At 32.7% G+C, this 26,794-nt stretch overlaps 1 protein-coding gene across 1 annotated transcript in view; it reads left to right on the forward strand.

The window, feature by feature from the left end:
• LOC140440778 (uncharacterized) overlaps positions 1-26,506 on the forward strand; it is a 54,752-nt gene extending 28,246 nt beyond the window's left edge. The window contains exons 2-4 of the mRNA XM_072531144.1: positions 21,022-21,130; positions 23,524-23,782; positions 26,271-26,506. Of these exons, the coding sequence (XP_072387245.1) occupies positions 21,022-21,130; positions 23,524-23,782; positions 26,271-26,448 (546 nt within the window). The 3' untranslated portion in view covers positions 26,449-26,506. The remainder of the gene's footprint in view (positions 1-21,021; positions 21,131-23,523; positions 23,783-26,270) is intronic.
• Positions 26,507-26,794: the final 288 nt, after the last annotated feature.

The following is a 26,794-nucleotide window of genomic DNA, read 5'->3' on the forward strand; positions in this document are numbered from 1 at the left end:
TGAAATGTGTGTTTTTCAAAGAATGCTGAAGATTTCGTGGACAGAGCACGTGACCAATAACGAGGTACTGAGAAGAATGAGGACTGAGAGAGAACTCCTAAATATTGTAAATGACAGAAAACGCGTTATCTAGGACATATTGTCAGAGAAGAAAAATATAACTTTCTACGACTCATAATGGAAGGGAAAGTAGAAGGAAAAGGAGGTCCAGGAAGAAAAAAAATGTAACTGGCTGAAGAATGTAAGAGACTGGACAGGCATGGACACACATTCGATATTAAAAACAGCTCAAGATAGAGAGCAATTTGCTGTAGTTATAGCCATCCTTTCGTAATGAAGAAGAAACCTTAGTGTAAACAGCATTTTATTTAAATTAATTTATTCAACACAAAACATAACATAATTAAGGAATAGTTATTTCTATAATTAGGCATATTAGGCTATAAGTGCACGAATCGTCAGCAACAGCCGGCAACGAGTGGTAAATAAAAGTTCAGTGATTAAAAATACTACAAGAAAAGTAAATATTATATAATTTTATAAAAATGTATTCTTTTCGTTTGATTTGATTTTGAAGAAACTTAATTTGGATTCCGTAATGGCGTAGGTACCAGTGAAGCTCTATTTGCATTCAACGTACTAATCCAGAGATGCTTGGATGTGAACCAAGATATGTACGTCTGTTTCATAGACTACAACAAAGCTTTCGACAAAGTCCGCCACAAAGAGCTAATAGACATCCTCAAAGCAAAACAAATACAACACAATGACCTTCAAATTATAACAAATCTATATTATAAACAGCAGGCACACGTACGCATTAATGAATACACATCAGAAGAGTTCGAAGTTAAAAGAGGAGTGCGACAGGGGTGTGTATTGTCACCACTACTATTCAATGCATACTCTGAAGAAATTATGAAAAGAGCTCTTGAGGGAGAAACAGCAGGAATCAAGGTCAATGGAACACCAATTAAACAACATTAGATATGCGGACGATACTATCATAATAACAGACAACCTCCGAGACCTCCAAAAGCTAATGAACAAGATAGTTGAGTATGGAGAGGAATATGGATTATCAATAAACACCAAGAAAACCAAATTTATGAGGATATCGAAAACCCAACATAATGGTGAAAGCCTGACAATTAACGGTAGTGCTTTAGAACAAGTTGAAAACTACCACTATCTTGGCACAATAATTAATCACACAAACGAATACTCCAAAGAAATCAAAGTTCGAATAGAGAAAGCACGTACAAACTTCAATAAAATGAGAAAGGTACTTTGTGCAAGAGAACTAAAATTGGACTTGAGAGTTAGGCTGGCAAGGTGCTATATTTTCTCGACTCTGCTTTATGGGATAGAAGCATGGACACTTAACACGTCGACTGCTAAAAAGTTGGAAGCATTTGAAATGTGGGTGTATAGAAGAATCCTGAAGATATCATGGACTGAGCATGTAACAAACAACGAAGTCATAAGAAGAATCAACAAAAGAATGGAAGTATTGGAAACCATCAAGACACGAAAGCTGCAATACCTGGGGCATGTTATGCGTAATGAGAGATACAACCTACTTCAATTGATTATACAAGGAAAAATCCAGGGCAAGAGAAGTGTAGGAAGAAGAAGAATCTCATGGTTGCGTAACTTGAGGGAATGGTACGGATGCACATCAATTGAACTATTCAGAGCAGCAGCATCTAAAATCAGAATAGCCATGATGATTGCCAACGTCCGTCGCGGAGATGGCACGTGAAGAAGAAGATTCTTTTCGTCTATCCGATTTAGCAAATCGCTCTATGATGATATCAACATCTAGAGAAATTGTAGGATGCACATTGATGAGTGCTAAACCAGTTAGCAGAAGTTCTATTTCTAAGCCAAGTCTGTGGACGCTTAAGCGTAGAACGCTCTGTTGTTGCTGCACTGACTGGCAGTGTAATTAATATTTGCAGGAATATTCTGATATTTGGATACATAGAATGAATATCGCAGTTTTCTAATACTTCTAAAATACAATCAGGAAGTTTTCCATTATTTTGCACGACTCTTTTTCACTTTTGAAGCCACAGTGAAAACTCTTGTTCTACTGTGAAATATGCAGTAAGTAGTTAGTCCAATAATATCCTGGAAGGTGGAAGTTAAGATATTGTCTAAAAGGGGTAAATAAATAGACTTCGGAAATATTCTTCGCAAGAGTTGAATGAAGAAGACGACTAAGTGATACAGTTGTACCTAAAACATCACTAAGATAAACTACTGTTTCACATTTTCACGAATACCATGGACAGCAGCCCCCAGTTCCTTTATTTGTATTTACTAACGTATCAGACAGAGCTAATGCAACAACAATATTCACTTTGATATTTTATAAAATGTAGCACACAGTCTCAACAATTATAATACATATTCAAATTACAAACAACCAATTCGTAGAAACAACTGAAGATAAGAAATACCTAATAAAAAATAAAAATGTGCTGATTTCGTGCGAAAAGTCATGTCAGGTAGGTACATTGAATGAGCAATAATGTGTGGGCGGTAATTCGATCTCATCGATAATCGAACGAATTCTCTGGCACTCAAATGACGAATTGTCAAAATTTGAAAATCACGTAACACTGAATTCGCGGAAGTCAGGTTGTTAATCGAGGTATTACTGTATTCAGAACTGTTGATTTTTTAAAGAGCAATTTAAAAAGGCTTCCGTATAATTCTACACTTACCCCTACAATAAATGAGTTTGAATCATTTCAACTCTTGACTTCCTGCTTATAGGGTTGATGGGTTTTAAATTATTTTTTTAGGATTATTTGATTGATATTTAATTTTGTTTTGGGGGTGGTCATGACCCCCGTGACCCCCTCCCCCCTTGGATCTGCCAGTGATCTTTATTTTGTTTAAAAAATGTATTTTCTTAAGGCCAACTAATTGCAAATAATATTTAATATTAATATATATATATATATATATATATATATATATATATATATATATATATATATATATATATATATTTACAGTGCTGTCCGTTCCCCCCTCGTATTTCATTATTATAACGTTTTTGTTATAATAATGAAATTTGGAGGGAGATAATAAACAGACGCAGGCTTTTTAACTAGTCATATTAGGTAACGTAATCGTGACAGATGACGTTACAGCACCACTGTGACAGATAATTTTAAATGGGACCTTATGGCAAGTGATACCTCATTTGAAAGGTGAAAGGTATTGAAAATACCTATTCAGTCGTTATAATTTTGTTTGAGTTTAAGCTCATTTTGATAAATTAATTAAATAAATATTAAAATTGTAGCTTCTTATTTAATTAATAAATATTTAAGAACCAGTTATTATAATAAGTGTTTAAAATGTGCTCCATCTACTTCCTGACAGTAATGCAACCTATTTCTAAACTCTTGCCGTACTCGTTCAAATGTGTCGGGGCAAATTGCCCTACATTCTTCAACAATTCGTTGTTTCAAAATGTCAATATTGTCAGGTGCTGACCATTCTATCATACCTCGTCTTCCAATTCATTTACCACGATATTTCTTATCTTGGTAACATGTTACTGCACCATAATAGTGTGCAGGAGCACCACATTGTTAAAACGTTAATTCCAAGTTGCCGAATTCATCTGGATTATCCTACAGAATTTCAAGTATTAACGGTTTAATTACATTTTGTAACATGCTCAGATACACTTCACCGGTTGAGTTAGTATTAAGAAAGGCAGGCCCAAATATGTGGTTTCCCAAGATACCTGCCCAAACATTTATTTTTTTTGGAAATTTAGAATATATTTCACTAAAGACGTGAGGATTTGTGTCACTTCTTCACATTGTGTGTGTTAAAATTTCCATTGAGAGAAAAAGTACTCTCGTCACTAAAACAAATTGTTTTTATGTAATCAGGCTGTTGGTTAATTTTATTGGGCATATTTTCACAGAATTCTAGTCTTCAGTCTGGGACATTATCTTAAAGTTGGTGCACAATTTTTAATTTGTATGGATGAAATTTGTTTTCAGCCAACACTCGGTGTACTGTCTTTTGACTGATTCCATAGATGTATGCGACTTGGGCTGTAGAAAAAGTAGGGTTCACTACCATTTCTGAAATTATGTCAATTTTTTTGTCATCACTAATTGTTGTTTTGTCAGATCGTTTGACATCTTGAACACTACCTATTTGTTTAAACTTTCGAAGAAGCTTGCTTAAATAAGCTCTCGATGTAGGGCGATTGGGTTACCTGTTACCTCTCATTAAAAAGACGTTCCGCTGCATGGAAATTATTTCCACATTCACCAATTATTAACACAGCTGCTACTTTGTCGGCTACAGTACGTACCATTCTTCCTTTGTAACATTTAAAAGTCTGGTTAACCAATAATTAAACTAAATATTAACTAAGAAGAACTAATTAAAAACAACTTAACTAAACTTGAATTGATTAAAATAAGCAAAAACAGAAACTAAATACTCAGGTATAAATGCGTTTGCAAACTAAAAATAACTAGAGAATTGACTAAACTAAGTCGAAACAGAAACTAAATATTGAGCTATAAACGGTTTTACAAACTGAAACAAAGTACTTTTTTTTCTTAAACACAAACTGCTCCTTTCAGCTATCGGAAATCAATTCTCCACACTGGCTCTACACTCACTATCGTTTTCTTTCATTACAAAAACTCTCTTGGCTTAACACCTTCTTTCATCAATAACTTTTCTTCCTTGTCATTGGTCAAAACAAATATGCCTCTTTCTTCATCTCAACGTCTTCAAATTTCCCAGTCGTAAGTACTTTAAATCAAAATTCTCGACTTCTTTCAAACAACCTTTTTCGTTAATCAAACACAAATTGTTCTTAAATGCACTATAAAACCAATAAACAATTCCATGAATATTATCGATTAGATTACAAATATGTTAACAAAGACAACTTCTTACTGGGTAAAACCAATACCTATGTTAACAATAGACAGACAAATAGGTATTTTACATTTTAAATGCAAGAAACAAATATTTTTTAAAAAACTAGTTTAACGTATTACAAAATGAAAAATTTTATGTATATAATAGATAGATTTTCTTCTTCTTCTCCTCTGCCTTTATTTATCTACACTAATATATATATATATATATATATATATATATATATATATATATATATATATATATATATATATATATATATATATATATGGACTAATTTTTTACTAAGAAGTACTAGAACTTTAAGGCTGGAAAGGAAGACTAACGAATCTATAAGAAATAACATGAATGCTACAGAAACGGTCATTGACAGAATAGAAAGAAGAGGTTTAAAATGGTTTGGACACCTATTGAGAATGCCTGATGAACGTTGGCCCCAAAAACTTCACAGACGGAAGCCTCCTGGAAGAAGAAAAAGAGGTAGACCTGGACGCTCTAGAAGAGCGACAGAATCGAGAGGTTTGAAGGAGGAGCATGCCTTGGACCGGGAGGATTAGCGGAGGAGAACCCTCGTGGGTGATCGTCGTTTTTTTTTTATTATTTTTTTAAAGAAAATTACATGAGTTACGTACCAAGGCTTATAATATCATAAATTTCCACACATTTAATGAATTTAATCGTAGACAAAGAATTAAATACAACACAGAATTTCATAAAATAAAAAAAATACAAATTAATAAGTTCAATAAATTAAAAATAGAAGCTTTTGATAAGATAAAATTTCAAGAAAAATGGTTTAAAAATCTAACATCTATTCATTTTCCTTTTGAAATTAAAAAATTTTTAGCATTAGGACCTAAATTTTCTTTATGTCCTTCCAAATCTGATATTAGAGTTCCTAATTTATTTTCTGATATTGAATCAATAATCAGACCACTTAATGATAGTCAAAAGGATGTTGTTAGATCTAAATGTACAAACGTTATTACAAACTTTTTACATAAAGAATTCAAAGATCATTTTTTAAATAAATACTATGTACAAACTAAACTTTTTCTTAAAAACCATCATGAAATTTACATTGTACAATAACTGTTGTAATGTATAAAGAGGATTACCTACAAAAAACTGGAGAACTCTTAAATGATACCAAGTATTACACTACACTTAGAAGGAGTCCTGTTTGTACTTTACAACAAAAAGCAAATTGTCTAGTATCTAAATTAAACAGAAAGAAATTTATTGATAATAAAAAAGCAAAAGATCTCAAAATTTATAATTCTATTGCCCCACGGTTTTATGCTCTACCTAAAATACATAAACCAACTTTATCTATTAGACCAATTGTTTCATCTTTATGTCCTCCTAATGGACCAATAGCACAGCTCCTCACTGACATCTTAACTAATGCTTATAATTTAAACAACAATTTTTACATTAAAGATTCATTTGATTTTAGTTCTTTCATTAATAATTTCCAATTACCACAAAATTATGTTTTAGTTAGTTTTGATGTAACATCTCTTTTTACCAATTTACCTTTAGATTTAATCATAAGTAGTGTTAAAAAACATTGGGATGAGATTTCGCAACACACTAATATTGACTTATTACATTTCAAAACACTTATCAACTTTGTTTTTGATTTTAATATTTTTATATTTAATGGCGTCTTTTATAAACAAATTTTTGGTAGTCCTATGGGATCTAGTCTTTCACCCATTCTAAGTAGCTATGTCATGGATGATGTTATCAGTGATTGTATCAACAATTGCACTTTTTTCATTCCTTTTGTTAAAAGATATGTAGATGATTTAGTTTTGGCACTTCCTAAACACAAAATTCATGAAACAGTCAACATTTTCAACAATCATAATCAACATATACAATTTAAAGTTGAGGAAGAGGTAGATAATTCTCTACCATTCCTTGACATGAGAATTGTAAGAAATACAGACAATATGTTGAAAACCAGATGGTTCAGAAAACCCATATGTAGTAATAGATTTATAAGCTATTACTCTCATCATCCAAATAAGATGAAAATGAACCTTATAACAGGATTAAAAGAACGTGTTTTAAAACTTTCTCATCTAGATTATCTACATGAAGATCTTCAATATTGTTAAAAAATATTTTAATTGAAAACTCTTATCCTCCAGATATGCTACAAAGTATGCTTTTTTCTTACTTACTTACTTAGTCCTAAGCCTTTCTACTGTTAGGTGTAAGGCTGGTGGGGTTAAGATTTGCACTGTTGTCTCCATGCTATCCGGTCTTGTGTTAGATTTCGTGCACTTTCCCATGTCAATCCTTTCTTCTCAACTTCTTTTCTGATTTCGTCTACCCACCTAACTCTTGGTCTTCCTCGTTTGTTTTTCCCTTGCATTCTCGTTTCAAACACTCGTTTTGTTAATCTTTCATTCGACATTCTACATACGTGTCCGAACCATCTTAGTTGCCCCTCTACTATTTTTTCGTTTATTGGTTCTAGTTTTAGGTTTTGTCTGATTGTTTCGTTTCGTATTTTGTCTGTCCTCTTTCTGTTTGCTATTTTCCTCAGGAACCTCATTTCCATAGCATTGACTCGAGATTTTTGTCTCCCAGTCAATGTCCATGACTCGCTATTATAGATGATTGTAGGTCTAACTACTGATTTAACGACTGCCGTTTTTACCTTCTCCGGTATTTCTTTTTTCCCCAAAAATGTTGTTTTCATAGTGTTAAATAAGCTTCCTGTTCGTCCCATTCTCTCATTTATTTCCATGTCTTGTTTACCGTTTGATTCAATTATTGCTCCTAGGTATTTAAAATGTTCCACTTGTTCTAGTTGTTTTCCGTTTAATTGTATTGCGTGTGTCTTTCTCTTATTTGAAATTATCATTGTTTTTGTTTTCTCTGTATTTATTTTCATATTTATGTTTGACAGTTCTTCTTCTAGGATTTCAAGGTTGTTCTGAAGGTCTTCTCTGTTTTCTGCTATCAAAACCATGTCGTCTGCAAATAGAAGCTCTGATAGTTGAGTCTGTTTCATTTGCCAGTATCCTAATATTAGTTTTCTCATTCTTCTCTTGGCTTTCTTTATTGCTGTATCCAGTACCACTGAGAACAGCAGTGGGCTCAGCACGCATCCCTGTTTGAGGCCTTGACTTGTAGTAAATTCTTCGGATTCCTCGTTGTTGGTTCTCACCGTATTTGTATTATTATTGTACATATCCTTTATTACATCAATTGTTATCCTGTCAACTCCTCTTTCCTTTAATGTCCTCCATACGTTCTTTCTTTGTATTCTGTCAAACGCCTTTTCCAGATCAATAAAGCATATATGCTTTTTTCTAATATTGTTAATATAAATAACTTAACACCATTTTTTGCTAAATCTCAAAACATTGTATCTAACAATCAGAACATCTATTAATCATTCACTACCTTTTATACCATCATTAACACCTAAATTAATACAAATACTAAAGGTTATTGACAATATAAAAATAGCAACAAAGAACATCAAAACTATTTCATCTTTATATTCCAAAACTAAATATCCTATAGACAAATTTGAAAAAACGAATGTAGTGTACAGCATTAGTTGTACTCAGTGTGAATCTGACTATGTTGGTGAGACCGAAAGAAATCTTTCAAATCGCATTATTTCTCACAAAAGTGATTGCAGAATTAAAAAACCATCTTGTGCTTTGGCAGAGCATGTAATCGATAAAGACCATATTATGGATTTTGATAACATTAAAATTTTATGTAGTGAAAGTAATAAATTCAAAAGGACTTTTTTGGAAATGGTTTGTAGCAAAAGTGATAATAATTTGAACAAAAGATCAGAAATTAAAAATCTAAGCAAAATTTATAATTATATTATTTCTTTATAATTTATATATGAAACTTGAAAAATATCACATTTTTACTTGATTTTCCATATATCTGTTACATTTTTTCAGACATCTATCAATGGTGAACAAATCTTCTTCTTTTTTGTTACTAAAAAAAAAGAATTTTTAAACAAAATTTTATTTTTGACAATATAATTGTCAAAGGTAAACATTTTAAGTTGGCATTTATGACATTGAGGCTTATTTGTAATTGGTTGCTACTTTAAACTATTTATAAATTCAATTATTTTTTTTTGTTAAGAAAATGTTTTCAAAATTATTAAAATTTTGATTTTGAAACAGACACGCCTGCTATCCTAGTCATCTGTCCAAACTAAAAATCGTAAATTCAAATTTATGTCCAGACTGTCAAAAAGAAGGTTATCTAGATCACATTTTCTTCGAATGTATGTAAAAAATACACAAAACAAACTGAAATTCTAATCAAAAATTTAGTCAACATCAAAATTTTTCCTCCGTACAATATGTGCTATCTGCTATCTCTAAATATAAGAGTTGTAAATGAATATTTGATGGAATTTATTTGCAAAAGTAAGCTTAATATTTAAATGTAATTAGAACCTCTGTTTTACCCCATTTGTTATTACTAGACTTCGGCAAATATGCACATTGCATATTTTGCATATTGTGCATATTTTATGCAAATATTTCATATTTTGGCATATTTGTATAAAAGTATTTGCATAAAGTGCATAAAAGTTCAGATTTTTATACTGTATTTGAAAATTTTTAAACATAGCAATTTATTTCAATTCTTGTATAAAATTTTGTAGTCATTTTAATCAAGAAATGATCTAAGTACGTAATCTCTACAGGTACAAAACATTTACAATTTCAAAGAAGATCAATTTAAGTAGCCCTCAACATTCTTAGAAAGTCTCGGTCACTGGGGCATTCAGTTATTGGATATTCGCTAAGGGTTCGCTCATTTGCATTTTATGATCTAATCCCCAAATCTATCTACAATTTATTGTATCTTAACAGCAGGTAAACGGCTAATAGTTTTGTTCCTAATTTAGGGATTTTCCAAAATCTCCCAGTTTATTGAATTAGGTACCTAAACATTTCTAATTTGATGCTCAGATTTGTAAATCATTTTTGTTTTGATATTCAAAGCGTAAACACTCGTTGTGCGTAACAAAAAGGAAGATTGTGATTTTATAATGCCTAAAACAACCAGTGCTTCAGCTTGGATTAAATCTTATAAAGAGCTGTCTATGGATATGGGAAAAATCTACTGTTCAGTCTGTGGCAAAATTGTAAGTATCTAATATTTTCTATTAAATATCTAATATTTCATACATACAGGGTGTTTCCAAATGACACTTACAACGTTTGACTGTAGATACTTCTCGAAAAATTGAACAAAACGATATAGTTAATGAGGGGTCAAACTTATTTACTTTTCGAGATACAGGGTGTTAAAATTAAAAAAAATTAAATTCTTTTAGTTAATAACAACAATAACTTTAAAACCAATAAACGTATTTACTTGAAATTTAGTACTCGTAGGTTGTTTTTAAATGAAAAATAGCTTCCTTTAGTGAGAAAAAATTGTCCATGGTACAATACAATGGTGTGTATTTAGAAAAATTTTTCACCTTTACTTTTTTTTATGAAGTCAGCTATTCTAAAACACAATTATTTTTATTGTAATTGAATTAACAAAAAAAAAACTTTTGTTGAATTTTAAAATAAGTTATATGATGTACTAATGGTTAGTAACAAAAACTAATTTGTGGATTAATACTGCATTTAAAACACTTAGCGAGTGTTTTTTTTCCAAACCAGTTATTTGATTAACCAAAAACACCTTGTATATTTTTATATTTTAAAGGTTGGGTTAAAATAAAGGTTTTTATTTTTATTTATAGATAGCATGTGAGAAGAAACTTCAGATAGACCAACATGTGAGAACTGCTTCACACATTGCAAAAAAAGGAAAAATAGGAGAAAAACATCAAACTTCAATGGCTAAATGTTTCCAATCTACTTCAAAAAAATTAGATGAGCAAGAAACTTTTAATGAAGACTTGTGTCGCGCATTAGTGTCTGCAAACATACCGCTTTCAAAATTAGCAAATGTAAATTTTAGTTCGTTTCTAAAAAAATATTGCAAACTTAATGTTCCAAGTGATTGGTCTCTAAGAAGAAATAATGTGAACGGGCTATACTCGTCGGTGTTAATTAATATTAAGGAAGAAATTGCAGATAATTATTTTTACATATCTGTAGACGAAACCACTGATTCCGCAGGAAAGTATATTGCTCATTTATTGATTGGTGTTCTTAAAGAAGATACCTTACCAAAATCTCATCTTATTTCATGCCAGCAACTTGAGAAAACAAATGCTTTAACAATTTCGCGTTTTATACAAGAAACATTAGCAACTTTTTTTCTTCCGACAACTATTCCTTCTAATAAATTACTCCTTATATGGTGAAATCAGGACAAAATTTAAAAATATTTTTCCCAGATTTAATACATGTTACTTGTGTAGCGCATGGATTAAACAGAGTCGCAGAGGAAATACGAAAAAAGTTTCCTCTTGTAAATACCATGATATCCAGTGTCAAAAAAGTATTTCTTAAATCTCCTATAAGAATTCAACTTTATAAAGAAATACTACCTAACATTCCTCTTCCACCACAACCTATTTTAACGCGATGGGGAACATGGTTAGAAGCAGCTAATTTTTATGCAGATCATTTTGTTAAAATAAAGAACATAATTGATACGTTAACAAATGAAAGTTCCCAATCTCTTTTGGATTCTAAACAAACTTTTCAGAGTAACTTGCTTCAACAAGAACTTTCATTTATAAAATAAAATTTTAGTTTTGTTCAAAAAACAATTACTCAGTTAGAATCACCAAAACTGTCATTGTTCGAAAGTACAGCATTAATAAAAGAATTTGCGTCATGTTGTCGGAACGTTAGAGGTAATATTGGAAAAGATATTTTAAAAAAATTTGAAGCTACTATGGAAAAAATAAAGGTTACCATATTCTTTCTGAAGTAGTCAGTGTTCTAGCTGGAAATATTTCGGAAACAATTAATTTAGAACCAAATGTTTTGGTTAGTTTGAAAAATGCTCCCGTTACATCAGTTGATGTTGAACGAAGTTTTTCCATATATAAATATATGTACTCAGACAGAAGCCACAAGTTTTTGTTAGAAAATTTTGAACACCACTTGGTCATTTATTGTTACCATAATTCTAAATAAGTTTATTCATACTTAAAAATGATGTAGTTACTTAAAATAAATGTAAATCTTAATGAATAGTAGGAAATATTTAGTTATGTACACTTTTTTTTTTTAAATAAAATTGTTACTATTTTACGATTTTTTTATTTATTTGTATGCATATTTTGTAAAATATTTTCATATTTTCGGGTAAACACGTGCATATTTATGCGCATATTTTCTACATTTTTATTTGCATATTTGCCGAAGTCTAGTTATTACCTTTTATCCGTGACCCAATCTAGTTTGTCTTAAAAGCAATGTCTTGATGGGTCCCTAGACGAGAAACGAGTGTCCATGTTTTATCTCTATCCTATCCTTAATAATAATTTTAATGCTTAAAATTTGTAATGCTTAAAATTTGTAATGCTACTTAAGTTTGAAATTTATATTATCTTTTTATATTGTACTACACAATCTTCTTTCTGGGTAGAATTTTTTCATGTTGTGACTGGCTGTATGGCACTTGCCTATGCCATTAAAAAAAATCTTCTCGTTTTGGTTTTCTTTGCTTTTGTTTCTAGTCACAGACATTTCTTTTTTACTTTATAATTTTTCTTCCAACAAATCAATAAAATATTTCCAAACCGGAAGTTTTTTTTAAATTTTTAAATTAGTAGATTTGTTGCAATTATGAAAAATCTTCACTCACTCAAATATAATATAATTTATTTTATCAAATTTTTATGTTAGAAATGTACCAGAATTAATTTCAGATAAAATAAACTGTAAGCATCTGTGTTTATTTCCCGATTGCTTCTACTTTCAAATACAAAGTTGATACTTTCAATTGCCTCTCACGTTGGGACCACTTGTTATGGTAAGGAAAATTTAATTTTAAAATACAATATCTACGTTGATGAACCCATAACTTTGTTTATCTCAGAACTTACTTCCGTGGCTCAGTATCAATTATGTTGTATTTGCAAGTGAGTAATCGGTAATTTGGTAATCGTTTTAGATGAGAGCTTGTTTTAAACTAGAGAACTCAGCGGGTTTACTTACATCATCGCAAAGGCGTATTGATTTGGAGACAAGCGTATTAATGACTGAATTAATTTGTGAAAGGGAATAATGAGAGTTGGCATGCAAGTAACGATTGGTATGGGTGGGTTTTCGATAAACAGACTGAGGAAAACCTTGGAATTGTTTTTTTTATGATAACGTCGAGAAACGGTAGGGATGAATTAGTTTCCACCTCCATCGTCAACTGGATACTAGGATATACTCTATTCAGATGGGCTTGAGAAAACTCCAAAGCATCCCTTCTATGGGGCCAAATAACGAATGTATCGTCAACATATCGTAGACAACATATGGATTTGAGCATTGATGTGGATAGTGCTCGGGTCTCGATGTCTTCTATAAAGATATTGGCAATTACTGCAGATAGTGTGGAGCCCATTGGGACACAATTTTTTTATCTGTAGAATTGATTTTGGAAGATGAAATAAGTGTTGGACATATAATGTTTATATAAGTGGTCTTGCTGTATACCGTATTGAGTTTTCTGAATGTTTTCAGAGTTTCGTCTATAAACATTCTTCAATCTTTCTTTGCGTTATATTCTGTAGGAGTCTTAATAAGTATTATATTATTTTTATATTCAACTAGACCAAAGAGTCTCACAGAAATTCCACTCTACCCTTTGTCAATTTTTGTATCGAAATGGCCCAATTTACCAATTTACAAGGATGATTTATATACGTTTTGGCGTTCTATTTTCTTTATTTTTTAAGGCGTATTTATTCTCTATGTTCTTCCTTTAACAACCAATATGCAATTTACATATCTAAGCAATAAAATAGTACAACATAATACTTTGAGCCAAGCTGGTGAGTAAATTGATAATTAATTATACATTGTCATTTAGCAAATGAGAACTTTCTGGTACATGAACACGTATCTTCGAGAAGGTCGTTCCAATTTTACTTTCATGTATAAATCAATTTTTTAACGATGTTTTTTCTGTAAACCAATACCGGTAATACTAAATATAGTAAAATAATGGTTACATAGTTATTTTCTCATTAAATACAGGTGAATTAATGATATATGAGAATTTGCCGATACATATTAGTTAATAATTAAAGAAAATTATACAGAGTGTCTCCAAAACAATCCGATATATTTGTGTGGGCGATTTAACATTCAATTCTAATACTAAAAGTTTCAAAAGTATTAGTGCTTCTCTCTTCTAATTAAAGTTCTCCATACGATCATAAATATATTGCTAATATACAATTCTTCTATATATTCTTTCAGTTTTTGAATCTTCTGAAACAAAATTTCTTTTGTTTTAATTAAACCAGCTATTCTTTTAATTTTCGTATTACTATATAGTAAAGTAAAGTGCTTGTAACCTTCTGGGTAAGACTTTAGTCAAACCTTTCTTAGTCCTTTTAAATGTATCATGTTTTTGTTGCGATGTTATTTTTTTTATATAAACGTATCTCGCACTGTCAGCCCTATTTAAGATATTTGAGAAACTGCTACTAAAAATAATCGAAGCGTTAGTCAAGATACCTGTTTAATTCGGACTTCGAAACCGCCACTCAACAATAGAACAGCTACACAGAGTGAGATCTGTTATTGAAAAAGCATTTAAAGAAAAACAGTTTTGTCTAACAGTATTTCTTGATGTCTGTCCTGTCAACTACTGGAGTCACATCTTTGTGATAAAAAATTTCGGGTGTCACATGTAAATGCATTTTCAACCCTCAAGCCAATCTCAGCTGATGCACGTCTTGGGCCACCCCTGCACCTTATTTATACATCAGATATTCCAACAATCAATGAAACAGTAATATACAACCGGATAAGTCTGCATTGATTTCTGTCTGTAATTGTAATGAATGAATAATATTAATAATGCTAAAAGAGAGCCCTTAACACCGTAGGTTCCTTTTTCCTTTTGTAGTGTCTATCAAAAGATCTAAAGAATAGTACAATAGTACTGGTTCCTTCGTAAAAGGCGACTAATGGATAAAATGAGAGGTGTAGAACAGTTGTTGAATGTATTGGGAACATAGCAACGTATACAGAGTTCCTGGTAGAAAGCAGTAAGGTGGCTGTTGTTTGATGTGTCGGTAGGTCGGAGGGTACTACTGGTATCGTGAGTCCATTAGACGTACTGGTCACCGGGTCGCATTTCTAGTATCCGAGACGAGCTCTCGTGGGTCCACTTTAATTTAAATCTGCATAACCTTTGGTAGGAAATCCCGGAAGCAAGTTGTCCAAGCTAGGTATTCTTCTCCTTCGTTTTGACCAGAGGAGATGAGTAGTATATTAGGCACTCTTGGGCGGCGATCTGTAAAAAGTGCCAAGTGTGATGATTTACGGTTATAATTGTCAGCTTACCTAGCGCGAAAAACCTTGAGTGGGTGTGGGGCTGATAACACTTGGATTCTAGTACTACACTAGCCTTAACATCACGCCTGTTGCACAAGTGTTGTCTGTCAACGAAAAAGTATGCGGCAGGTCTTCTTCAAAGCCAAAAGATCGTGTGATACGCCTTAAATTATCGTTTAACGCGAAACTGGGAAGTGGTGCCATTTATTAAGGGTAGAATGGCAAACTAGCCACTAAGATAGAAGTAATTAAGCAGACTACTCATGGTTGGACTCCTCATTACAAACGTTGAAGTGTTTGTAAGAATGAAGAAAGTAAAAGAAGTGGAAATAATAATAATAAAAAAGAAAACTGCAATATTTCGGATATATAATGCGTGGAGAATAAGACGGTATCTTACGGACTATCTCTATTTAATCTAATTAGCCTTCTTCGGTCCATCTTTGGACATAGGCCTCCCCAATCCTTTTCCGTTCTTCTCTGTCTATCGCAACAGTCATCCACCTAGAGCCCACGTGCTTCTTAATATCATCTGCCCATCTCATTTGGGGCCTTTCTCTGCTTCGTTTATATTCCCACGGTCTTCAACTTATAAGAATTTTGTTCCATCGGTCTTCTTTTTGTCTTATATTGTGTCCGGCAAATCCTCATTTCAATTTCGCAACTTCTTGTCTAACATCCTTCACTTTTGTTTTCTCTCTTATCCACTCGTTTCTCTTTTTATACATTAGTCTTATGTGCAACATTTGTCTTTCCATTGCTCTTTGGGTTTTTATGATTTTGTCCATGGTTGCTTTTGTAAATGTCCACGTTTGGGAACCATAAGTGAGAACAGGGAGTACGCATTGATTGTATACTTTAGTCTTAAGATGCTGTGGATATCTCTTGTTTTTAAGAGTGTAGCTTAGTTTGCCAAATGCCGCCCATGCCAGTCTAACTCGTCTTTTTATCTCTGCTGTTTGGTTTTCTTTGTTAAGTTTTATAGTTTGACCCAGATATATATATATATATATATAATCCTGAACTTTATCTATTTCATCTTGTCCAATCCTCATTGTGATGTCTTCATCTGTATTTGTTATGATTTTGGTCTTACTGTAATTCATATTAAGGTCTGTCTTTCCAGCTTCTATGTCCAGTTCTTTCATCATTTCAAATTACGGACTATACTTAAGAAAAAATAAAGGAGACAACGACTGTGGAATGTAGACGAATACATGGGCAAAAAAACCTATAATAGTGACGTGGATGAAGCTCAAAACAACTTTTTAGAGCAGCTGCTTTAAAATTTATAGTGAGAATAATGATTGTCAACCTCCTAATGGAGATGGGAGTTATAAAAGAAGAAAGGTACCGAAGTGTAAGCAGTCCCCGAAAGAGGCGGAGCTTCAATTTAATCACGGAAGGCGCGTCTAAATATAAAACAGACAACTTGCCTGAAATAACGAAAGAAGAAGAAAAAAAAACTATTAAATTGTTCTTCATCTTAAAGTTCCATCTCCTATCGAAGGTTGGATATCATAACTGCTATGGTCACTTTGTTGGCTGCTGCTCTGAAAAGTTGTAGTGAACTACACTTAAACCATTCTCTAAGGTTCTTCAGCCAGAAGATGCGTCTTCTTCCTATGCTTCTTCTTCCTTGGATCCTTCCTTGCATAATAATTCTCAGCAGCTCATATTTTTCTCCTCTGGTTATGTGACCCAAATACTCTAGTGTTCTTTTTTTTATGCTGTTCATAATTTCTAACTCCTTATTTAGACGTTGTAGTACCTCAGCATTGGTAATCCTTTGAACCCACTGAATTTTTAATATTCTTCTATAACACCACATTTCGAACGCTTCTATTTTTCTTATGTGTTGTTTCTTCAATGTCCAAGTTTCCATTCTGTATAGTAAGATAGAAAATATGTAACATCTTAGTGCCCTCAATCTGAGATGTAACTGAAGGTCTCTGTTGGTAAACATTGTCTTCATTTTCACAAATGCTTGCCTTGCAGTTTCAATTATCTACGTCTTTACTCAATTCTGTATGTCTCCACTTTTTCTATGTGGGTTTGCTCTATCATTAATCTTTCATTTCCATGTTGCGTTTTTGAGATAATCATAAATTTAGTTTTTCTCTTATTTATTTTTAGTCCGTATCTAATGCAATAATAGTTAATTTTTGTAGCGATTCCAGGGTATCTGCCATTATAACGGTGTCATCAGCGAATCTTATGTTATTTACTATTCTTCCGTTTACAGAGATTCCATCACCCAGATCCGCTATCGCTTCCTGGAATATGGCTTCACTGTACACGTTAAACAGTAATGGTGACAGAACACAGCCCTGTCTTACTCCTCTCTTTATATCTATATTTTCGGACTTTTGTTCTTCTATCTTTATATTGGCCTTTTGATTCCAATACAGATTGATAATGATTCGTAAGTCTCGTCTGTCTATATCTTTGTTTCTCAGTACTTCTATTAGTTTTTCATGTCGGACCCTGTCGAATGCCTTCTCGAAGTCGATGAAACAGGAATAAATATCTAGGTTCATATCTAAGCATCTTTGAGAGAGGACATTAAAAGCAAACAATGCCTCTTTCGTTCCCAGTCCCTTGCGGAACCCAAACTGAGTATCATCCATATCATCTTCTAGTTTTCTATATAATCTTTCATGAATCACCTTTAGAAATATTTTGAGAGTATGGCTTATTAGTGATATTGTCCTATAGTCTGAACAATCTTTGGCATATATTGTTTTTGGTATTGCTACAAAGGTGGACACCAACCATTCCTGTGGAATTTTTCCAGTTTTATATACTTCATTAAATAGGTCCAGAAGTACAGGTAGAGTTTCATCGTCTAGACATTTCAGTAGTTCCGCAGGTATTTCGTCTGAACCTACAGTTTTTCGGTTTTTTGCGTTTCGTATTGCTTGTTCGATTTCCTCTATTATGATTTCTGGCCCCGTTTCGCTGTCGATTTCTTCCGGTTCTTGTCGATTATCCTCAAACAGATCTGTTATGTATGTCTTCCATTTTTTTAATTTCTCTTTAATTTCTATAATGATTTTTCCATTTGCGTCTTTCAGAAGGGCATCTTTCTTTTTTCTCATTGTATTTGTCATTATTTTCTTATGCATGTTAAAGCTATCATACCAAGCCAGGTGGATTTGACCTCTTTTATTTTCTTTCATATCAATCTCTGTAGTTCCTTGTATTTTGCTTTACTCCTGCCTTTATGTTTCCTTCTTTCCTCCATTAGATCTAAGATTTCTGAAGTCATCCATCTCTGTTTTTTTCTTAGTTTTGTCTGCAGTAGCTTTTCTCTGCCTTTATTAAAGTTTACTGTACCATGTTCCATTTGTCATTAACATCTGTTGTTTTTATCACGTCTTGTTTGATTTTCTTTAAGTTATCATTTATTTCTTGTTTTAAGCTCTGACGTATAGGTTCTTCTTTTATCTTTGAGACATCAAACCGTGGTATATTTGTTTGTTTTTGTATATCTAAATTGTTAGGTTGTACAATATTTTAATCGTCTATATAATTGATGGTCTACGTGATGTCTCGTAAAACCTCATACATATGCACATAATACCTTCGCTTTCGTTGCCAATTAACCACATAAATACTCATATACCTATTATATAATAAAAATTTACCGTTAAACTTAACGATTAATGTTTGTTTTAATTTTTAATGAGCTAAAGCGTTGCGTATTTATAAACTTTTTTGCAAGCCTAGTCTGAAACAGTCAGATAAACTGGTTAATGACAATATAAATACCAGAAAGCATAATAGAAGGTTGTGGTGTAGAATTCAATCGAAATACTTTTACAGAAAAGTTAAAATAATTATGTAGCCGCAATTATAGATTTCATGTTTATTATGATCATTAGAATAATGGCTTTAAATTATTTACGGAATTTAACTTTTTCAGAAGTTTAATATGTTGGCATTGACTTCAATTTAAACAAATATCCTTTAGAGTTAACTATGCGATTAACAGAAATAGCTATTTATAAAAGATTTTAACTGTGATATAAATTAGTCCTTATAAAAACAGGAAAGTTGCAGAATATTTTAAAAAATTTCGGATAAAGGGGCAGCAAGCCGGGCGAATGCCTGAAGCGCCATTAAATTTATTATTTTTTCTAGATTTTATAAATTAAAATTGATAACTTTTTATGAAACATTTTTTTCATTACACAAACAAGCTTACGATACTATGTGCTGCAATATGATCAAGAAAACGGTAGTTTGTTATCAATGGATAGTTTAAAATTTCTTCCGAGCATCCAGTTAATTTTTCTAAATTTTATGTTGAGTTCTTCTCTCTTCCTTTTTGATGTAAAATTTCCAACGCAGTCTCTTATTCAAATGTAACCCCAGATATTTTGCAGATTTTTGTTACAATTGATTGACTTAATTCAATGCGATCTACAGTTTTTTTTTTGTAGGTTCTTCAAAGTTTTGTTCACGATCTGGAATATCGTTAGTGTATAATATGTAGAGTAGCGGTCCCTTGCGGTACTCCCGCTTTAGTCTAAAATAAGCTTCCTTCTGCTTAACTCTGAAGAATCTGTTTAAAATGTAAAATTCCAATAATTGAGAGTATTGTTTAGGTAGTACTCTTTTTACTATTTGAATGAGGCCCTTATGCCATTATCTATCGAAAGCTTGAGCAGTATCCAGAAAGATGGCTGAACAAAAAATGACTGAATTAATTTGTGAAGGGGGATGATGGGAGTTGGCAAGAGTTTTGTCTAAAAATTTTGAAAACCAAATACAATATCCAGCCATACCACTTATCTCTCATTAAACGTTGCATGTCCAAAACTTATTTCATCTTACAAAATCAATTTTAAAGACAAATAAATGCTGCCCTAAAGGGCTCTCCACTATCTCCAGTAATTGCCGATATCTTTAAGGAAGACTTTGAGGCCCCAGCACTATCCACATCATTGCTCAAACCCACATGTTGGCTACGATATGTTGACGATACATGCGTCATTTGGCTCTATGGCAGGGATGCTTTGGTGTCTTTTTAAACCAATCTGAATGGTATACATCCTAGTATACACTTCACGATGAAGGTGGAAACTGATTCATCCCTACCGTTCCGCAACTTTATCATAACGAAAAATCAATTCCAAGGTTTTCATAACTCTGTTTATCGAAAACCCACCTATACCAATTGTTACTTACATACCAACTCTCATCATCCCCTTTACAAATTAATTCAGTCATTAATAGGCTTGTCTCCAGATCAATACGCCTTTGGGATGATGCAAGTAGATCCATTGAACTCTCTAGCTTAAAACAAGCACTCATCCAAAAGACTCAGACCTTCATCATACAAAAGCTGTTCTGTCTTACATCAAAAAATTGTACCTATCATGTTTAATTTTTATTTATTCTAAATTCTTCATGTTCATCATAGTGAATGAATTAATTTGTAACCACGATACATGATACATTTTTAGATTGCCTTAAAAAATAAAATAACCTTTTCGAAAAAATAACATTATAAATAATTATATATCTATATATCTGTATAGTTATCTATAAATCAATTTTTTAGATTTTAGTTTTTGCTGTGTGTGCTCAAGTCAGCTTCGCTCAAGCGCCTTCACGGAAAAATATTTATGCCAGTATTTTACAAGATGCTAGAAATGAGCCAACTCCTGACGGTAAGTAATTGATTTTTTATGTAAGTATGTAAAATATTAGGCGTATTTTCATCATATGTTTTAATATTAGGTCATACCAGTATTAATCCCCTTCTTAGCTATGCCATACCTCAGTTTCCCCACCAAATCTTCTTTGGCTTTCCTTCCTACCAGAAACTTGTGACTCAGCGATGCTTCGTATTGTGTGATTATCATTTCGACGTTCAACATTGTAATTGTAATACTACTTTAGTACCTACCATTCGAATCTAAACCTTTACAAAATCAAGATCAATTTGACGAGATTAATAAAAACATAAATAAAAACCTTCTCGCACCAGGACTACAGGTCGTAAAGAAAACAAGGACTAAAGAAGGCAAAATAAGCAATGAAACTAAACAGCTAATGACGGAAAGAAGACAACTACTTGCGAAAAATAAACGCCATACTCAAGAATACAAAGAACTTAATAAAACAATTAGAAAAGAACTAAACCGCGACATACAAAAATGGAACAAGAGCTTAATAGAGAGAGTCATTGAAAACAACAGAGGCTTAAAAAATGTCTAAGACCCGCACTGGGAGTTCAAAAAATCATCAAAATTAAAGATGCCAACAATAAGGAAGAGAAGGACAAATATAAAATAACAAATATTGTCGAAGACTTCTACACATCCTTGTACAGCTCGCAAGGCCAGCCTAATGAAACAACAAAGGAGAACGTCAAAAGAAAAATAAAAAACGTGGGATCAGAAGTACTACCAAATATAAAGGGATTCGAAATAAAAAGAGCTATAAAAAAGCAAAAAAATAATAAAGCTCCAGGACACGACGGTATAATTGCCGAGCTCTTGAAGACAAGCAAGACATTAACAATCCCTATACTAACAGAGCTATATTTAATAGATATCTTCATAATAGCAAGATCCCTAAAGACTGGAACGAGAGTCTAGTAATACTCCTACACAAAAAAGGATACAAATGTGATCTACAGAAAGATAGACCTATATCGTTGCTCAGTCAAGTATACAAACTATTTATGAGAATGGTTAACCTACAAAATGGACAATTACCAACCGGTTGAACAGGCTGGCTTCCGCAAAGAATATAGTACATCAGACCATCTGCTGACAATGAGAACATTGATAGAGAAGGCAAATGAATACCAACTACCTGTATTGCCAACTATCTTTCCTTCGTCGACTATGAAAAGGCGTTTGATAGTATCGAGATGTGGGCTACAGAACAAGCTATTAATAATTGTAGAATAGATTCGAGATATAGGCAACTAATACATAATATATATGAAAATGCAACTATGATAGTACAACTAGACGAAAATACAAATCCCATCCCCATTAAGAGAATAGTGAGACAAGGAGACGTAATATCGCCAAAACTTTTCAACCTAGCCCTAGAGGACGTCTTCAAAACTACAAATTGGTCAACCTATGGTATTAACGTTAATGGCAACAAGTTAAACCACCTTAGATTCGCTGACGACATAGTGATTATAGCGAGCACATTCGAGGAACTGCAAATTATAATGGGGGAACTAGCAGCCAGCTCCCAATACGTCGACCTAAAAATAAACATGAAAAAAACAAAAATAATGACAAACACAGATGACCCCAGACGTATGATTATAAATGGGCAAGACTAGCATGGGCAAGATTTCTATTATATTTCCTATCATGACATATGGATGTCAAACCTGGACCCTAACCAAGGCAGACATAAATAAAGTAGCCACAACAGAAAGAACAATGGAAAGAGTAATGTTAGGTATACGACTATCAGATAAAAAGAGGAACGACTGGATGAGATCCAAAACAAAAGTCGAGGACATACCAACAAAAATTGCCAAAATTACACACTGCTAGACAAAAAGACCAACATTGGAATACTACAATACAACATTGGAGACCTTACGAAAGTAAACGACCAAGAGGAAGAGCACAGATGAGATGGGTTGATGATATTAAAAGAATAGTCGGAAGAAATTGGAAATATGTTGTTCAGGATAGAGACCGATGGAAGGAGTTAGGAGAGGCCTATGTCCAAACATGGACGTCAGAAGGCTAAGAAGAAAAAGAACCTACCATAGACATGTAATACAAATAGACTGACCGTTGCTATACAGTCGCGTTCCCAAAGTACGACGGAGAAAACTGACGCGAAGCAGTCCCTGCATCTCTTTTTAATTTGCCAGGTTTATATACCAAGTGACTTAAGTGACCAATGAGAAGGTTACGTGATCGATAAACCCGGCCCATTAGAAAGGGATGCAGAGACTTATTTCCGTCAGTTTTCTCTGTGGCACTGTCGATGGTACCTACTCTCCCGAAATAACCTACATAGGTTTATATTCCTAAATAGCCTATAAAAGTTTATTAGTTAAATTAATTTTCAGGTACATTCGGATATCTATATAAAACTGAAGATGGCATCACAAGTTCAGCCAGGGGAGGTCCAAACGGTGTCATTCAAGGTGGATTTTCTTATACAGATCCAACTGGTTTAAAAGTAAATATTAACTACAATGCTGGATCAAGAACAAGACCATCAGCTGTAGAACCTTCACAAAAACAACAATCGGCTCCAAAATACTATGATAATCAAAGTGGGTCTAGATCAGCTCCAGTATACAGAAATCAGCCCCAATATTACGAGTAAGTAAATTTATATAGTCGTTGCATTTGGAAAGTTGAGGATTCAGCTCCTCAATAGCAATTAATAGTACATCATAATCAATCATCAATTAGCCTATATTTGTCTACTGCTGAACGTAGGCCTCTCGTAAAATTTTCCACCTATTTCTTTCTGGAGTTTCTTTTATCTAATTTGTAGTGATGCGCTTTATATCAGCCGTCCATCTAGTCGGTGGTCATCCTCTGCTTTGATATGCCTCTTGTTTTGGTCGCCATTCCAGAATCTTTCTGGTCAATTTATCGTCTGTCTTTCCATAGCGTATTGTGTAACTCTTATTTTATTTATTGCTTTTTTTGTCAGAGTTAGTGTTTCTGCACCATATGTAAGAACCGATAAAACGCCTTGATTAAAAAACCTTTCTTTTTAAACAAACTGAAATATTAGACTTTAAAATGTTATTCAATCTAGCAAAGGGAGCCCATATGAGACCTATCTTTTCATGTATTTAGGTTGTCTGATTATCGCGACCTAAGCGAATCCCCTGCCCTAGATATTTATCGCTGATTACAATGTTAGTTATAAATATTGTCTTGAAGGTGTTAATTTTAAGACCGATTGTTTTTGACCCTTCATAGAGCGTTTTCAGCATTTTTGTCCGATGTCATCGACAAAACTTAGTTGGTTTAGATCCTCTTTATTTATATTATTTTCCATTTTATCCTCTCATTCCATTCGATTGAACAAATGTATTCGAATACAGCTGTAGACAATTTTGGGTAGATAGTAACACCCTGACTAATTCCACGTTATATTTGTAAATTTTCGGTATCTTCAAGTCGGACACAAGCTGCAATAGTTTTGTTGATACTCAATGGCAACTCTAATCAAGGCAATATATCAGTAATCACCGCAACAGTCAGCCTATGCTCGAAGCATTTTATGATGATCTATAGTATCAAATGCCTTTCTTAGTCTACGCATATAAGAGAGATAGGTTTGTTGTATTATATGCACTTTTCTATGAGCGTTTTAATAACTTGTAGATGATCACTTGTTCCATATCTAGAGCAGAACCCAGCCTGTTTTTAGGGTTGGTAAATCTTCAGTTTGTTCACAAGCCGGTTTCTTATCTTTAAGAATACTTTGGGGGTATGGGAGAGCAAACCAATGGGTCTGCAGTTTTTTAGGTCTGAAATGTCACCTTTGTTGAGCATTATGGTTATTATTGGATTATGCCATTAGAAGGGGGTTACGCCTATTGTCAAACATTGAAAATTTTTTTTTCAGTTCAATTATTAACGTTTATCCTCATTCTTTGATTTGTTCTATGACTACAATGTTCAGTCGTTGTTCAGTTATTTTCGGCGCAGAACCTTTACACTTTTGTGTTTATCAACAGCTTGAGTTATGTATTCAGTGTTGTAATTTCTGACATCTTTTCGGATTGATTTTGAGATGTCTTTGTTTAACTGTTACAAAATTATCTGTTTATTTGTCTTTTAATTCTCTTCTTTCGTTTATGGGATCTTTAGTAGCTTGTATAAGTTTTACCTCCTTGTTTTTTTCCTTTTTCGTTAAATTTTCTATGAACGATTTTAACCGCAGTATTTAGTATACAAACAACAAATTTAACTTTTGTAAAAACAAGCAGTAATCAAATATTGGTTTAAATTTGTATTGTAAAATTTTGTCTTCTGTTTTAAAATGTTTTTATATGTTGAAAAAGTCCTTTTTACATCAACACTGGTTATGGGTACATATTTAAATTTTGCAATAATGTCCAGTGTCATTTTTAAGTTCGTCTCAGTAATTCCTGCATACACCAGGCCTGTCCTGTCAAGCCATTTTTTTTTTATTTTTTAAAGAACTTTATTCTAAAACATATCTTTTCATTCCACGTGCTGTCTAAAGGCAGCATTAGACAGCTTGTGGAATGGCGCTCTTCGCTAGTTTACGTTGGCAAAGAGAAACAGAAAATCTATATTAACGATCAGAAACGAGACATCGGTTGGCACCCCCCGTTACTGTGAAATTAGTAAATATTTGACACAACTTCGTATTTCTCCACAACACTGGCCGTATCTTTCCTAGCCGCGTCCGAAGGATTGGATATGCGGTGCATCAGCTTCCGATTTTTTTGAACCGGGTCGATTTATCGTCAAACAACGGAATAGCACGCATCGGTCATAATGTAAGTCCGTTAATATAACCTGTTATCATCAGTATCAGCGATATCCGTGTAAATTTTAACCGGTAATTATTAATGTAATTATTCTTTATCATATCTTTAATTTAGTGAGTTTGTCTTTGGAGTTACAATATAGTTAGTTAAACCACGTTTGGCTCACTTAATTCATGAATCTAGAGAAAAACGTAACAATATTAAAAAATGGCTATGAAGCATTCTTTCCATATTTTTGCACTCGGTGGTCTGCTCCATTGTAAATATTTGGTTTTCTCTTACCACCAGTTTATTTTAGATAATTAGATACATTATTTTATTTTTAGACAACCTTCTCAGGGTTATCAAGAATACCAAGAGCCACAATATCAACAACCTCAAACTCGTTACAGGCCAAGACAACCAGCATACATAAGGCCACAAAGAATTGAAGAAGTATATCAACAGCGAAGAAATCGTCCCATAAATAACGAAATTTACGACGATTATAATTATAGTTATTAAAGCTTATAGATTGTATTATTAAAATTAAATAAATTAGTTCTAAGACTTTTCTACACTACGTTTTTGTTTTATTTGTAGTTTTCGAAAAACTTCTATGTCTAAAAACCATTAGTAGGGGAGGTATGTATACAGGGGTGGAACACTCAAATGGAATAAATTCAATAATTAATAAATGGGGGCGTGTTACAAAAATGCTCTAACACGTCGATTGGTATTTTTAGTTGCGCATATTTTGCAATAAAAACTTTCTATAATTGTTTCAAATACAATAATCTGTATACTATTCATTTTTTGGATTACCCAGAATATTCTTGAACTATTTCATGTACAATATCCTATACCTATC

The sequence above is a fragment of the Diabrotica undecimpunctata genome, chromosome 5 (assembly GCF_040954645.1).
Source record: "Diabrotica undecimpunctata isolate CICGRU chromosome 5, icDiaUnde3, whole genome shotgun sequence".
NCBI lineage: Eukaryota > Metazoa > Arthropoda > Insecta > Coleoptera > Chrysomelidae > Diabrotica > Diabrotica undecimpunctata.